This window comes from Lontra canadensis, unplaced genomic scaffold (assembly GCF_010015895.1).
Source record: "Lontra canadensis isolate GAN:19392208 unplaced genomic scaffold, GSC_riverotter_1.0 scaffold66, whole genome shotgun sequence".
Lineage (NCBI taxonomy): Eukaryota > Metazoa > Chordata > Mammalia > Carnivora > Mustelidae > Lontra > Lontra canadensis.
The window spans coordinates 4,741,764-4,756,589 of NW_022631060.1; the positions used below are offsets into that span (position 1 = coordinate 4,741,764).

Genomic DNA, 14,826 nt, shown 5'->3' on the forward strand with positions numbered 1-14,826 from the left:
CATCCTGGGACCTGGAACTTTTTTTTTGTAAGATTTTATTTATTTATTTGACATATAGAGATCACAAGTAGGCAGAGAGGCAGGCAGAGAGAGAGAGAGGAGGAAGCAGGCTCTCTGCTAAGCAGAGACCCCAATGTGGGGCTCAATCCCAGGACCCTAGGATCATGACCCGAGCTGAAGGCAGAGGCTTAACCCACTGAGCCACCCAGGTGCCCCTGGGACCTGGAACTTGATCTCGGGCAAGTCACTTAACTCTTCATGCCTCTTCCGTAAAATGGGCATGATAAAAAAGGATTTGATGAACTCGTATGGAAAGGGCTTAGTACAGTGCTTGGCACACAGTCACGTAAACTTCAGGTGAAACTTTTAACAAAGGTATTCAATAAATATCTGATAAATTTTTGTTCACATAACCAAAGGCTTCTATTTTATTTCATTATTATTATGTATTTTAAAGAAAAAAGTGGTGGAGGGGCGCCTGGGTGGCTCAGTCGGTTAAGTGTCTGCCTTCGGCTCAAGTCATGATCCTGGAGTCAGAGTCTTGGGACCGAGCCCCATGTTGGGCTCCCTGCACAGCGAGGCGTGTGCTTCTGTCCTTCCCCCTGCTCATTTTCTCTCTCTCTCCCTATCTCTCACTCTCTCAAATAAATAAAAAATCTTAAAAAAAAAAAAAAAAGAAAAGGAAAGGAAAAAAAGGTGGAGTCCATGAGGAATGAGTTTTTTCTCCCTAATGAAATAACTTCTCAGTGGAAAAAAAAAGTGTTGCTGTCCCTGTGTAAGCAGCAGTACTTAATATTTGAAATCAGTTGCTCTGGGCGCCTAGGTGGCTCAGTGCGTTAAGCCTCTGCCTTCGGCTTGGGTCATGATCTCAGGGTCCTGGAATCGAGCCCAGAGTCGGGCTCTCTGCTCAGCAGGAAACCTGCTTCCCCACCCCCTCTCTCCGCCTGCCTCTCTGCCTATTTGTGATCTCTCTCTGTCAAATAAGTAAATAAAATCTTCAAAAAAAAAAAAAAAACTTGAAATCAATTGTTCAAAATTTCTGATGCTTATAAAGGAGTATTAATAAAAGGTGGGAAATTAGGATTTTCTGGTTCTTAGTTTTCTTTTCTTTTTTTTTTTTTTTTTGGTTCTTAGTTTTCTAAGTGATCTAACTCCAGCTTATGTTCCTGACATGTCTAGAGATACCAGCTTCAGGCACAGCTGGATCATGAAGCCCAGACAACATCATCAGGAGCCAGTGTCTCACCCTCGCTCCTCTAGTAAAATGGGCAGGGGGAGGGTGCATCCCTCCACCCTCAGCCACTCTCCCACATGTTTCCACAAAGGGCCAAGACTTGGTTTGGCTTAAGTCATGTGCTATTCCTGACATCAGTCACTGTGGCCAGGTGGTAAGGAAAGATAGGCAAGGCTGGGGTCCCAGGCCCATCCTGGAGTCCAGGAGAAGGGGTCAGCCCTGTCTTAACCCAAGGCATGAGGGGTGAGGGAAAGGCAACCCCCACAGGGCTGTTGGCAAAAGAAGGGGAAACGGATACTGGGCTGACGCCACCATCTTGGCTCAGATTCAGATATGTAGAGGCTGCCGCTAGCCGTCCATCCCTTGGCGGAGTCACATCCCTAGGTGGGATGGACTCCATGCCTCCCATCTCTGACATCAATCCTGCACCCCCTCTTTCCATTGCTTCACAGGGACCCATGGGTGGAAAAGTGGTGGCTTGCTGAGGGGAAGATTCCAGATGAACCGAATGCTGGGCTGGGACTAGGGCAGCAACATCATGGGGACTCCCCAGGGCCGAGGGAGGAGAGGACTTTCACTTCAGCACGGCACCCTGTGAACACCCGTCCTAGCTGCAATTTGCAAATAGCCGGGCTTCCCAGGAACTGGGTGACTTCCCCAGGGCTCAGTGACCCCGTCACTGCTCAGTCATTAGTGGAAGCTGGGGCAGGTGCCCAGCCCTCGTCCTGCCGGGCCCCCTGCTGACCCCAAGCTTTGTGCTTCTGATTCTCTGTTCCTTGAACATACACATCTTTCCAGGAAGCGGACTCAAACTTTGGGAGTGGGCAGGGAGTATAAATAATCAACAAGTGAGTACTAGGGTCAGCAAAACTTCCCAGGGCTTTGCAGGATGTGGCCCGGGGGACGGCAGCTCCTGGATTTTTCAGGTGGCCCAAGTCCCACACAGGCTATGGTTCAAATCCCTACTCTGCCACTTCCAGCTGTATGACCTTAAACATGGCCCGTGGTTTCTCTGGGCCTCAGTTTCCTTGTCTGTAGAATGGGGGTAATACCCTGGCCAGAGCTGTCATGATGATGGAAACCATGGATGGAAAGCAGTCACCAGGAGTGCCTGGGTGGCTCAGTGGGTTAAGTGTCTGACACTTGATTTTGGCTCAGGTCATGATCTTAGGGCCATGGGATCAAGCCCCACGTCCGGCTCTGCGCTCCGGGTGTGAAGTCTGCTTGAGATTCTCTGTCTCCTTCTCTTCCTCTCTGCCCCTCCTCCTGCCCACACTCTCTCTCTCAAAATAGATGAAAATAAAATCAGGAAGGAAAGAAGTAAGGAAGTCACCAGCAAATTCCCTCTTTCCCTCTTTTCCCAGAGTCCCTGGACAGCTCTCCCTTGTCCCATCTCCACTGTCTGCTGCAGATGGCAGAGAAGCCCAGGCTGGGAACCCTGCTTAGATCCTAGACACCAAGAGGAGGGACTGTCACCTTGGCCTTTGAGGGAGCCTCTCCACTCTCCAAATGGCATTCCCTCATGTTGTCTTTGGTGTTGGTTCCCATAAGAGCTCTGGGCCTTGTTTGGAGGCTAATGGTGGGGGGGGGGGGGGCGGCGGCCAGGCAGGGTCACAAGCCAGAGTCTGGAGAGGCTTAGTGGGGTGGGATATATAAGCCCAGCTCAGTGTGGCCAGTGTCCCTCAAGCAAGAGACAAGAGAGCACGTGTCTTGGCTGACCCATCCCAAGTACTGTACCAAAGGCGTCAAGAACTTTGGCAAGGCAGCTTGGCCATAAGTCGAGGTCAGAAGGCTCTGGAGACTGCCCACCTGGTCTTCCTGGGATGGAGCCCCGAGTCGGGCTTTCTGCTCGGTGGGGAGTCTGCGTGTCCTTCCCCCTCTGTCTTCCACATCTCCACCACCTGGCTCATGCTCTGTCTCTCTCTCTCTCAAATAAATAAAATCTTTTTTTAAAAGTATTTAAAAATCCATATCCAACACCAGAGGTGGATAATCGAGGAGGGGGAGATGGAGGAAGGTGGTCTGAACACACCAACTTCTAGTTGCAAGATAACGAAGTACTGGGGGCGATGTAAGGTGAGACCCCCCCCAGGCCCAGAGCTAACAGTGCCTCGCGAGGTACAGGGAAGTTACAAGAATAAATCCTAAGAGTTATCATCGTAAGGAGAATTTCTTCTCCTTTTTCTTTTTCTTTTCTTTATTGTATTTACATGAGAAGCTAAACCTATCGCAGCAACCATTTCACCAGGTCAAACCATCATGCTGTAGACCTCAAACTTATGCGGTGACCGAGGTCAATCATTTTGCCTCTCAGGTTGCCGAGGGAAGGCATAGCTACCACGCATCCCACCAGTCCATTCACCCTGCCAGGCGCCGTGGCCACGAGAAGCCTGGGCACAGTATAGCTCTCGAGGACCCCACAGGCACACGTGGACGTGTTTGTTGGAAGAGCTCAGGCTCTCAAGTCCTTTCCCCACTCTAAAGGTTCTGGAAAAGCCTAAGGATGTCATCATGTGCTCTTGGACGGAGGTGTGCGTGAAGACTTTGTTTTGTCGTAGGTTGGAGTGAGGCAGCTGGGCCGAGGCCTAGAGTGAGGAGGCTTGGACACTCCTGCTTGCCCTATGAGGCATTCGGCCGGGGCCGGCACGTCGTACACACCCACCGGGGACAGCGCCTTTCCTGAGTGCTTGCGGTTTACAGGAAGATCAGGGGTGGGAGTCCTAGAACAGGCCAGAGCAGAACTGTGGTCTGAAGGCCACGGCCATTCCAGCTCTCCGTTTACTGATTAGTAGGACAAGACCTACACTTGGGTATGCTGCCACCAAGTGATAGTTGATGCTTCTGTCATTCGCCTGGGCTCCAAAGATGACTCTCACCAGGAAAAAAAAAAAATAGGCTTTCTCTTATCAAAACTATAGCTTTAAACAACGTCCATGAACGTTATACTTCAGAAGAAACAAATAGAAAATTCATCCAGGGCAAGCTTAAAAATAAGTATTTATATACACAAATAAATAAATAAAATACTTAGGTACGACTCTGGCCAGTGCTTCATGACTAGCAATTTAAGTAAGGCAGGGTCTTTTCGCCCGGCTTGCTGTTGTTCCAGGATAAAAAGAGTTCTGTTACTTTTCTTTTATGATTCTAAAGGTGATACACGAAATGTATTGCCGACTCAGAAAGGGTGCACCTCTTACAATTAAAATAATACCAAAATTTCCTCCCCAGACATTGGGTAAACACGTGTGCCTTTTTAAAAGGCATCTAGAGCTCCATCCTCAAGTTCTAATCCATTTACTGGGCCTCGAGAAACTCTCCCTCCAACAGCAGGTTTCACAGTTGTTAAGATTTGGTATTTAAATTTCCCGATTCTCTCTTGTGAATATATATATATTCACAGTTTTATATATAGCGACAGCTATATGGATCTTTCCAGTTTTCTTCCAAAGGTATTCCCTAAAGATTTGACTTTCTTAAGAGCACCCTTTCTTCCTTTCGATGAGGCAAATGAAAATACCGCCTGTCACTCACGAGGCCCCTGCCCTTGTCTTTAAAACCTGCTCCGCCCCTCCTCTCTACCCTCCCGTCTAGATCTCTAGCTACAGGTGATTGTTATTTTTCTAAGATTTATTATTTATTTCAGAGAGAGCGCGAGTGAGTGTGCATGTGCAGAATCTCAAGCAGACTCCATGCTGAGATCGTGACAGGAACCCAAACCAAGAATCCAATGCTTAACCCACTGAGCCCCCCAGGTGCCTCCCTAGGCAATTATTATTCAAAAGTTAAATATAGGACTGCCTTGGTGGCTCAGTTGGTTAAGCATCTGCCTTTGGCTCAGGTCATGATCCTGGGGTCTTGGGACGGAGTCCTGCATCGGGCTCTCTGCTCAGCGGGGAACCTGTTTCTTCCTCTGACCTCTCCCCTCTCCTGCTCTCTCTCTCAAAAACATAAAAGTAAAATCTTTTTTTTTTTTCTTAAGAAAAATCTTTTAAAAAAAGTTAAATACAGTTACATCCTGGCCCACTATTTCACAGAGCTTCCAGGTTTTTGTTTTTAAAGATTTATTTATTTGACAGAAAGAGAGATCACAAGTAGGCAGAGCAGCAGGCAGGCGGGGGTGGGGGGGAGCAGGCTCCCCACTGAGCAGAGAGCCCGATGAGGGGCTCGATCCCAGGACACTGGGATCATGACCTGAGCTGGAAGGCAGAGGTTTAACCCATTGAGCCACCCAGGTGACTGTTTTTGTTTTGTTTTGTTTTTTTGTTTTTTTTTAATTGCTATCCATTATAATCCTACCCTGTGGCCTGTGAGAAGCTACAACAGCTTGCACAGAGCAGGGCTTTCATCCTGACATTTAAACAAGGGTTTAGATACTAGAGGTGGTCATAAAGTAAATCAATCCAGGTGTGCTTAAGGTAATTTTTTTTTAAAAGATTTATTTATTTATTTATTTGACAGAGATCACAAGTAGGCAGAGAGGCAGGCAGAGAGAGGGGGAAGCAGGCTCCCCGCTGAGCAGAGCGCCCTGGGATCATGACCTGAGCCAAAGGCAGAGGCTTTAACCCACTGAGCTACCCAGGCGCCCCTTAAGGTAATTTTTAAGTTTCCCTCAAACCCACTTGAGAGTTAACAGTTGAATGGCAGTGATTTTCAAAATTCCATGACTAGGACTCTCACTCAGAGAGATGTATGGACTCTCACGTACATATAAATATCCGGATTTTTCAACAAACGTGACTTACCTTTACTCCATGGGCAAAGGCAGCAATATGGTCCAGTCGGTTCATTCCACGTAATTTTTTTTTTTAAGATTTTATCTATTTATTTGACAGACACAGATCACAAGTAGGCAGAGAGGCAGGGAAAGAGAGCAGGAAGCAGGCTCCCCGCTGAGCGGAGAGCCTGACTCGGGGCTCAATCCCAGGATCCCGAGACCATGACCCAAGCCGAAGGCAGAGGCTTTAACCCACTGAGCCACCCAGGCGCCCCCCACGTAATTTTTTTGCTAATGCTGCCGGGTTGAACCATACGAAACTGACATCTTTGTAGTCAAAACAGTCAGATCTGGGTGATTTCCTATGGTTCAACGAATTTGTGACCCTAAAGTAGTTTCTCGTTCTGCTTAATGGGCTGCACCCCATAGGAAAACACTGTTTTGTGAGTCATTGTTATTACTGTTATTTTTGAAATTAAAATGGGATTGAAAATGGATTTTTCACTTAACGTGGCATGACATCTGCTCCATCTCACCCTTCTCAAAAGCTTCATGGGATCTACCACACGGGTACCCCGGGTAACTGATTCCCCACTGGAGGCATTTACATTTTTCCCCCGTTTCTTGTTGTTCCAAACCCTGTCACGGTGAACTTCCTTATCGTAACTGTTCATGTGCTGGTGCTGGAATTTCTGGAGCATATACTCTCGGAGGCAGGGCGGTAGGCATCTTGTGATCTTAGTTGTGTCTCAAAGCCTTTGGATAGGAGTTAGGCTGCTGTCTCCCCTTTTGTGTGCCTGGTGGAGGGTAAACAGTACTGACTGAGGGCGCTCCCCCAGGCACCCTGTTCTGTCCAGCCCTCATCTATCCACAACCTTCTTCTGCAGGACTGGAAGCCCAGGATTGCTCCAGACTTCTCCCTCTCTAGGCCAACACTATGGAGAGCCCCTGAAAAAACGGGGCATCTTCCTGTCAACCAGACCTGAGTTTCCCTGCTGCCCAAGCTCCTTCTAGATTCTCCCGACGTCACTCTCACATCTACAAAAAGGAAACAAAAAGGTTGCCAGGGGGATGAAGGAGAAAACGTGGAGTGCTTTATAAACAATTCACAGAAATCAGCCATTATCTTCAGCTCCGGCGGAACTGTTCTTTCCCAAGCAGTAGAGAGCCTTCTACTAGCATTTACCCTGCAGTGGGCTGGGGGAAGGGCTCAGCCTAAGACCATAAGCTTAGCTCCCCATTCTGAGTTTACAATTTGCCTACTCCCTGTCCTCGTTTTCTTCACGTCTTCAGGACTTGAGCGCTGAGGTGAAGAACCAAACTCTTGAACAAGGTCATTCGTTCAACAAATATTTATTGAGTACCTACTGTATGCCAGCCACGGTATAAGCATCATGTGAAAGGGCTTCTCAACAGAGAGACCACGGTCGTCCTGGGCGGGACAAGTCTTCACGCGGGCCTGCTCCCTACCTTCACAACGACAGGGGCTGTACCTTGCAATTGGGACACCCCAAAAATGCCCCCGCACATTTCGCACATTTCGCAACGGCCCCTAGGGGGCATTTTCGCCAGCGATGTAGAATCCCCCGCCCACCCTCGACAAACCCAGGAGACGGGGGAAGGGGGAGGCCCGCTAACTGGCAAGTTGAGGATGATGCCGAGGTCCAAGACAAGCAAGATCGGGACCTTGTTTCCGGGGAACGGGGCCAATAACGAGCTTGTCGACCTCCTTGGGGCTCTGAATACCGACTCCTGGGTCACAACTCCTACTTCCTATATAGCCAAGATACAACCCGGGTTTCCGTTCCCAGCCGAGCCTGGGTTTCTGGGGAGGAAGGAATGGCGGGGCCCTCGTACCCCAAGCCCTTGGGAAGCGAAGGGTTAACGCGGGCGGCCCAGCAAAAGCCCCCAGCACCGCTAGAGGGACCAGCACGGCCCGGCGCCTTCGCGGTCACGTGGGAGGGAGGGCGGGACCAAACGAGAGGCTAACCAATAGGCTGCGCTGTCGGTGGGCGTGATAGCCAATAGGAGCAGGGAGAGGAGTCCCGGGACAAGGAAGAAACGGCGGCCGGGAGGGGGCTACAGGGACCATGGGGCTTCTGACCATTCTGAAGAAGATGAAGCAGAAAGAGCGGGAGCTGCGACTGCTCATGCTGTATCCTCCCGGACGCCGGAGCCGCGAGGGTAGCGGGGTGGGGGAAGCCTCGCCGGGCGGGCGGTGCCAGGCGCCCCCTACCGGGCGCGGGGGGCGCGGCCGGCGTGCACCAACTGCCCATTGTGCGTCACGCACATGGGCCCTACCAATCGCCCCGGCGCGGGGACGGGAGGAGGCCGTACCACTGGCTCGGGGCGGGGGGGGCTCCGTTCCCAAGGCCAAAGGTGAGGGCCTAAAGGCGCAGCGGCCGGGCCAGATGTCCTTATGTAGTGGGGGAGGGGGGCTCGGAGGCGTCTCGGATGCCACCACCCGTTGGTCTGGCTCGAGCGTGAGGCCCCTGTCTCCCCTGGCTCTGACCTTCCTCCCCCACGTCCGAGGGTGCTAGGCCCCGGCCCCGCCCTCAAGGTCGGAATTCCGGGGGTGTGCGGGGCCCACCCTGCGCTCCCAGCGAGGTGGGTGTAGACCGCGCGGTTTGTTTTTTTTCCGTGTGTGCAATATCTCGTCTTTGTGACCGCACGGCCGGTCAGTAACCACCCGCTCCACTACCCCGACGGTTTGTAGGCCCGAGGGCCCCGCCGACCTTCTGAGTCTGGTTAGCGGGCGCCTGCACTCGCGCCCTCTTCTCCGTTCCAAGCGCCATTGCGACTCTGCAATCCCAGAGCTGGGCGGGTCTTACCCGGAGCTCCGTTATCCCGGCAGAGAAGACACTGAAATGCGCAGATAACTTTATAATATTCACATCGTGTTTGTTATAAAGAGCTCAGAGAAAGGCACAGAGAATTCACTCATTCGATTAAATATTTATTTGAGTGCCTACCCTGTGCTAGGCACTGTCCTAGGGGCTGGGGTAGAACAGCAAAACAAATCCTTAACGTCAGGGACGGTCTGTAATGCTGTGGGGAGAAAGATGTTGACAAAGCAAATAGGTAAAATATATAAGATGCATGGAGAAGAATGCAGTTTAAACAAGGTCAACGAAGGCCACAATGAGAAAATAACAGTAAAGACAGATGAGGGATGAACCATGTAGCTATCTGGGGAAATTGGTTTAAGCAAAAGGAACAACAAGTGGAAGGTCTGGAAGGAGGTGCTCAGCTGGTGTGTTGAGGAGGGCCTGGTGGCTGGAGAGTGTGCAAGGAGATTAGGACAGAGGGGACAGAAGAGCCACTTCATGTAAGGCCTTTTGGTTCTTGGCCTTTAAATGACAAGTGCCGGGGAGCGTGATCTGAGATGAAGTGTGAGCTTGCTGCACCACACACGGGCGCTGTAGCATGATGGCTTGGACCAGGATGGAAGCAGTGAAGCGATGGGTGTTGGGGGACATTTTGACCAGAGGCCCAGCAGGCATTGCTACTAGATTGGACTCAGGTGTAAGCAGGAAAGTGAAGTCAAGTCTGACTTCTAGGTTTCTGGCCTGAGCAGTTCAGAGAATGAAGAACCACTTGCTGAGATGGGGAAGGGATAGGGAACAGGTTCAGAAAGATGGGAACTTGGGGTGTGGCACTCCCGTGTAAGTGTCAGATGGGCAGTTGGATAGAGGGACTGAGTCCAGGGAAGGAGCTGGGTGGGATGTGTACATTTGGAAGTCATGAGCATAAAGATGGTATTTGAAGTCGTGATCCTGGGTGAGAGCACTAAGGGATGAATGTGGACAGAGGAGCACTGAGGCATGCCTGGATAATAGGCTGGGGCAATGGGAACCAGGCAAGGGAATGGAGGTGGGAGATGGGAAGGAAGAGGGGGGCTGAGGAGCGCCCAGCCGGAGAAGAACGTGAGGTCTTTAGGGACTTTGGCCAGAGCAGTTTCAGGGAAGCAGTGGGAGCAAAAGTCTCACGGGTTCAAGAAAGAGCAGGAGGACAGAAATGGGAGAGGGTGAGTATGGATAGCATTTGGGGGGAGATTTGCTATAAAGGGAAAGAAATCAAGGAGTAAGTAGAGGGGAAGAGGGATCAAGAGCGGTTGTAGGGAGAGACTCCAGCTTGTCAGCTGATGTGAATGGTCTGGTGGAGGATGGTGGGGTGGGGGCGTGGGCATTGGAGATGAAGGCTGGGCCTCTAGACAGCTTTTCCCACCGTCATTCTACTGGTTTGAGTCCCCTGGGCCCCCTCTCGGGTGCCAGCCCTCTTAAGTGTTGGAAGGATGGGATGGGGGGGGGGCTCCACTAGCTGCTGAATTCACCCGTCGTTTGCACACTCAACTTAGCAGCAAAGGGTTTGGAACATTCTAGAAACAGGTGCGGGTGGCTACCTTCAAATACTTGCTCTTGCCGTTCTCTCTATATGGAAGGCTCTTCCCTTAGTCCTCTGGAAAGCTGGATCCTTGCAGTTTGGGCCTCAGGTCTAGAAGGGCCCCAGCTAAAGAAGGCTCCTGCGGCGGTCCTCTGAGAAAACTCCTTAGTTGTATTTCTTATGCTCCCCACGAGCTGACGGTGCCTTGTTTCTCATTTGTTTGCCCTCTGTCGACTGTCTCCGTACTGGAGTAGGAGCTGCCCAGGGTGGGGACTTTGGCTCTGGGGTACCCCCGGCACCAGAAGAGAGCCGGGCACATAGTAAGCATTTATTTATTTAATAAATAAATAAATTTATTTTTTTTTTGGAGTAGCCTGAGCAGCCTTTGGTTAGGCAGAGATGAGAAAGTCTTAAATGCTCCAACCTTTTCCACTTATCCTGGGCCAATAAATGTGTGTGTCAGGCACGGGCTCAACTAATATGATCCGTGGTGGGAAACAACTCCTCCCCTAAAAGAAGGGCCTGGGGACTTCTCCTTAACCTGCCACGCCCCAGTGGTCTGGACAATGCTGGCAAAACAACCATCCTCAAGAAGTTCAATGGGGAAGACATTGACACCATCTCCCCGACGCTGGGCTTCAACATCAAGACCTTGGAACACCGAGGGTGAGCGGGGACCCTGCGGAGGGCTGGCCCTGGAGTAGGGCAGGGAGCATGGTTGAGGGGACTGGCTGAGCCTCTCGCCACCACCCCCCCTTCCTGCCCAGGTTCAAGCTGAACATCTGGGACGTGGGTGGCCAGAAGTCCCTGCGGTCCTACTGGAGGAACTACTTCGAGAGCACGGATGGCCTCATCTGGGTGGTGGACAGCGCTGACCGCCAACGCATGCAGGACTGCCGGCGGGAGCTCCAGAGCCTGTTGGTGGAGGAGGTGGGCGGGGCACCTGCCAAGCCTGGGAAGCCAGGCCGCCAGGCCTCCAGCGCCATCCAGCCCCCAAGACTCGGTGCCCAGGCGTGGATGCGCGAACCCCTTCCTCAGCGGATTCCCTGAGGGGCCCATGACCCCAGAGGAACACCTAGGGCGGGGTCTCTTTCTTCTCGGAGCACCCTTTAGGAGACAGAGACCACCTGTATGCTTGGTCCCAGGAAGCCCCAAAGTGCTGTGGGCAGGACATGCTATGAACTGAGACCTGGGTTCATGTACCTCTGATGTCACTGCCCTGAGTTCAGGTTCTGCACCTGAATGGGGCTTTAAGGAGGATGACTCGAGGCCAGTGTGTGAAGCTTTGGGAGGCAGTGGAGCCTGGCTCAGGAGTTGGACTCTTTGCTGTAGGCAAGACACTTAGCCTCTCTGAACCCTCATGTCCTCATTTCTAAGATGGGCATTAGAATTAGGGGGATCATATAACTCATTATCTGGCCCCAAACAGTTTTCTTTAAATAAAATTTTAGGTTTACAGAAAAGTTGCAAGGAGTTTGAAGAGACACCCTGTCTGCTGTTCGTCCTGCCTCCCCTAGTGGTAACATCACACATAACCACCTGCATTTGTCAAAACAAAGAAATTAACATTGGCAAGTTATTCTTGACTGTAGATTCTACTTACATTTCACCAGTTTTTCTATTAATGCTCTTTTTTTCTGCCCCAGGACTTGATCCAGGTTACAACACTTGAATTTAGTTGAAAACCAGGACACTTTTAAGAACGAAAGAGGGACTTGTTCCTAATTATGCAGGGACAACAGACATAAACAGGACCATTCTGGGCATACAGGGGCGCGGTCACCTGGTCTAGCACTAGCCACCTCCAGGGGGTGTCAGGCAGGTCCAGTGAGATCGTGGCTGTCCGTGCTCAGCCCTGGCCTGGCACCTCAAGGCATTTTTTTTTTTTTTTTTGCATCTCGCCTTTTATCAGGCCCAGATTCACCTACCTACCTGGAGGGACTCCCAGTCAGAAACACACATAGAAGGAACTGGAAGCAGAGGCAGAGAGAGAGGCCCAGCAGGGTAGTGAACAGTGGAAGTGCTACATGACATTGGAAGACAGAAGGGTCACTCCCAGCAGACCCCGTGGCCTTGGGATGATTGCATTCTTTGTACAGCTCAGGCCATCACAGAGCAATCTAGAACAAAGGGCTCATTATCTTGTCCATCACCCCCTTCCCATTTATGGAGGAAGAAACTGAGGCTTGGAGGAGAGAGGAGGTGCCTGCTGGGCCCCCACCTAAGGCTCCTTCCTTCCCTGCCCCCTCCCCACATATGGTTGGACTCAACAAGGCATGTCTACATTCATTACCCTGTTTGGGCCTCTCCAACCACCCTGAGGCCTTACCCTAATTTTCCGGGTTGCTCTCTGACCCCGCCTGCTCTGGGTGATCAGAGGAGAGGCGGGGCTGCCCTCTGAGTCCCCACTCCCCACCTTCCCCATTTCTCTCCCCCCAGCGTCTGGCTGGAGCCACCCTCCTCATCTTTGCCAACAAGCAGGACCTGCCCGGAGCACTGTCCTCTAACGCCATCCGTGAGGTGAGTGCGGGCCTTGGCATAGGCCCATGGAGGAAAAGGGGCCCACATTTCTTGGTTAACTTATTTAAAAAGCATGTGTTAGCTACTCTTCTGGGGCAGGGCGTATGCAGGACACTGGAGATTGAGCGATTAACAAGAGCTAGCTGTTACCCGCCCCAGGCTGGGGGAAGGCAGACATGCAAACCTTACCCTACAGGGTAACAGCGGCCGGCCCAGTGGTGAATCCTCATTCTGTGCCAGATCTTGGTGTGGACGAACCCCTTCAGTCCTCACCCCCGGCTCCTGCAGGAGGAGCCATTACAATCCTGCAGAGGGCGAAGCAGGTTTAGAGAAGCGAGGTCATGCAGAGCCAGGGTTCCCGTGCCGGCCCTTGGGACCCCAGATTGTAACCTGCCTCCTATGTAGAGCGTGCGCACCAGCATGAGAAAGAGTGGGGTTAGAATCTCAGGTTCTGTCTCTTACGAGCTATGTGACCTTAGGCAGGTTGCTTGACCTCTCTGAGGTGTTCTCCTCCATGAAATGGCCAGCAATCCCCGTGGCTCCTTGGGATTTGGAAAGAATGGATGGGAGGATGTTTGTGTGGCACAGAGCACAAGGCCTGGATCCTAGCAGGTGCTCCTGGATCCACAGCAGGTGCTGTGCTGTTACTGAGGGGTAGTGCTGGTCTGGGGGTGTACACAGGGCCCAAGGGTTCTGAGGGGCTGATGAATCTTCACCAGGGACCAGGGGGGTACTTCTGAGAGCCTTTGAGGGAGGCCCGGATTTCTCCTGGGCCAGGAGAGGGGAAGGGGCTGTGGGTGGCAGGGCCTGTGATCACCGGGGGTCCCTCCCTGCTCTCTCCCTCCCCAACCCCCACCTCTCCAGGCCCTGGAACTGGACTCCATCCACAGCCACCATTGGTGCATCCGGGGCTGTAGTGCCGTCACCGGTGAGAACCTCCTGCTCGGTGTCGACTGGCTCCTGGATGACATTTCCAGCCGCATATTCACAGCTGACTGAACCCCTCCGGATGCCCCCCACCTCACAATCCGGCCCTCCCCCACCCCCACCCCAGCCCTCCTCAGGCACCATCCATGGGGGTATGGGAGTCAGCCAGCCTGACCAATGCCCCGACCCCACCCTGTAACCTGCCGCTGCTGCTAATGCCGCCCACTGCTGCTCTGTGGCCCCAGGCTGTCACCCTGCCTCCCGACCCACTGCGGGCAGCTGCCATACTGAAGGGACAGGGCTGGGGCCGGGAGGGGGCTGCCTCTGCTGCTACCAAGGCTTGGGCCTCACCCTTCACTCCGCTGTGAGAATAAACCGTTCCTTGCCCCAGTTCCTGGTAGAGTCGTTTGTTGCTTCCACAGCTCTACGAGACCCCCAGGAGCCCACAGAGTAGCAGGGCACCGAAAGGAACAGGTCGTTCCAGTCAGAGGGTTCACTGCTGCTGTGTCAGAGGGACACATGAAGAATTACAGGAGCACAGGCCGGGGGCCGAAACTAATTCCATTTGGAAGAGTCCAGGCGGGCTTCCTGGAGGAAGTGACCTTAACATGGGGTGTGAAGGCCAAGTAGAAGTTCTCTATGTAGAGGAAGGGGAAGGGGCAGTTTACGGTAACAGTTAATAAGGAAAAGGGACACAGCCCCCCATCAGGGCTCATGACTTGCTGAATGGAAAACGGGCTGAATTTCAGCTCCCAACTCCCCACCACAGCCAGGAACCCAGAGGCAGTGAACTGCCTGTTCAGCTCTGCGGGCAGCTCTGGCTCAAGCAGTGGGAACCACGTGACGGAGAAATGACGCTCAAGGACTCTTGGAAGTGGGGAGGGGAGAGGACTCAGGTGTAAGAGGACAAGGTCAAGCAGAGCTTGCTAAGCAGACAGAGCAGGGAAGGGTCTTCTGAAGACTAAGGCGCTCTCCGGAGCAGGGCTGCCCCACAGATGTCCGGACAGGTGGCTGTTTTCACAGGGCTCCCTACCCTGGTCCTACCGGT

The 14,826-nt window shown here is 52.3% G+C and overlaps 1 protein-coding gene across 1 annotated transcript; it reads left to right on the forward strand.

Moving 5' to 3' along the window:
- The first annotated feature begins 7,973 nt into the window (after window positions 1-7,973).
- Window positions 7,974-14,172, forward strand: ARL2 (ADP ribosylation factor like GTPase 2). The gene is made up of 5 exons (XM_032879419.1): window positions 7,974-8,103; window positions 10,887-10,997; window positions 11,099-11,261; window positions 12,771-12,851; window positions 13,716-14,172. Exons 1-5 carry the CDS (start codon window positions 8,039-8,041, stop codon window positions 13,848-13,850), a joined length of 555 nt encoding a protein of 184 aa, XP_032735310.1. The 5' UTR covers window positions 7,974-8,038; the 3' UTR covers window positions 13,851-14,172.
- Window positions 14,173-14,826: the final 654 nt, after the last annotated feature.

Bases quoted from the DNA above. Each gene is read 5' to 3' on its own strand.
- ARL2 (XM_032879419.1), top strand. From the start codon at position 8,039: ATGGGGCTTCTGACCATTCTGAAGAAGATGAAGCAGAAAGAGCGGGAG. The intron at 8,104-10,886 runs GTATCCTCCCGG...GCCACGCCCCAG, and splicing joins GAGCTGCGACTGCTCATGCT to TGGTCTGGACAATGCTGGCA. The intron at 12,852-13,715 runs GTGAGTGCGGGC...CCACCTCTCCAG, and splicing joins CCTCTAACGCCATCCGTGAG to GCCCTGGAACTGGACTCCAT.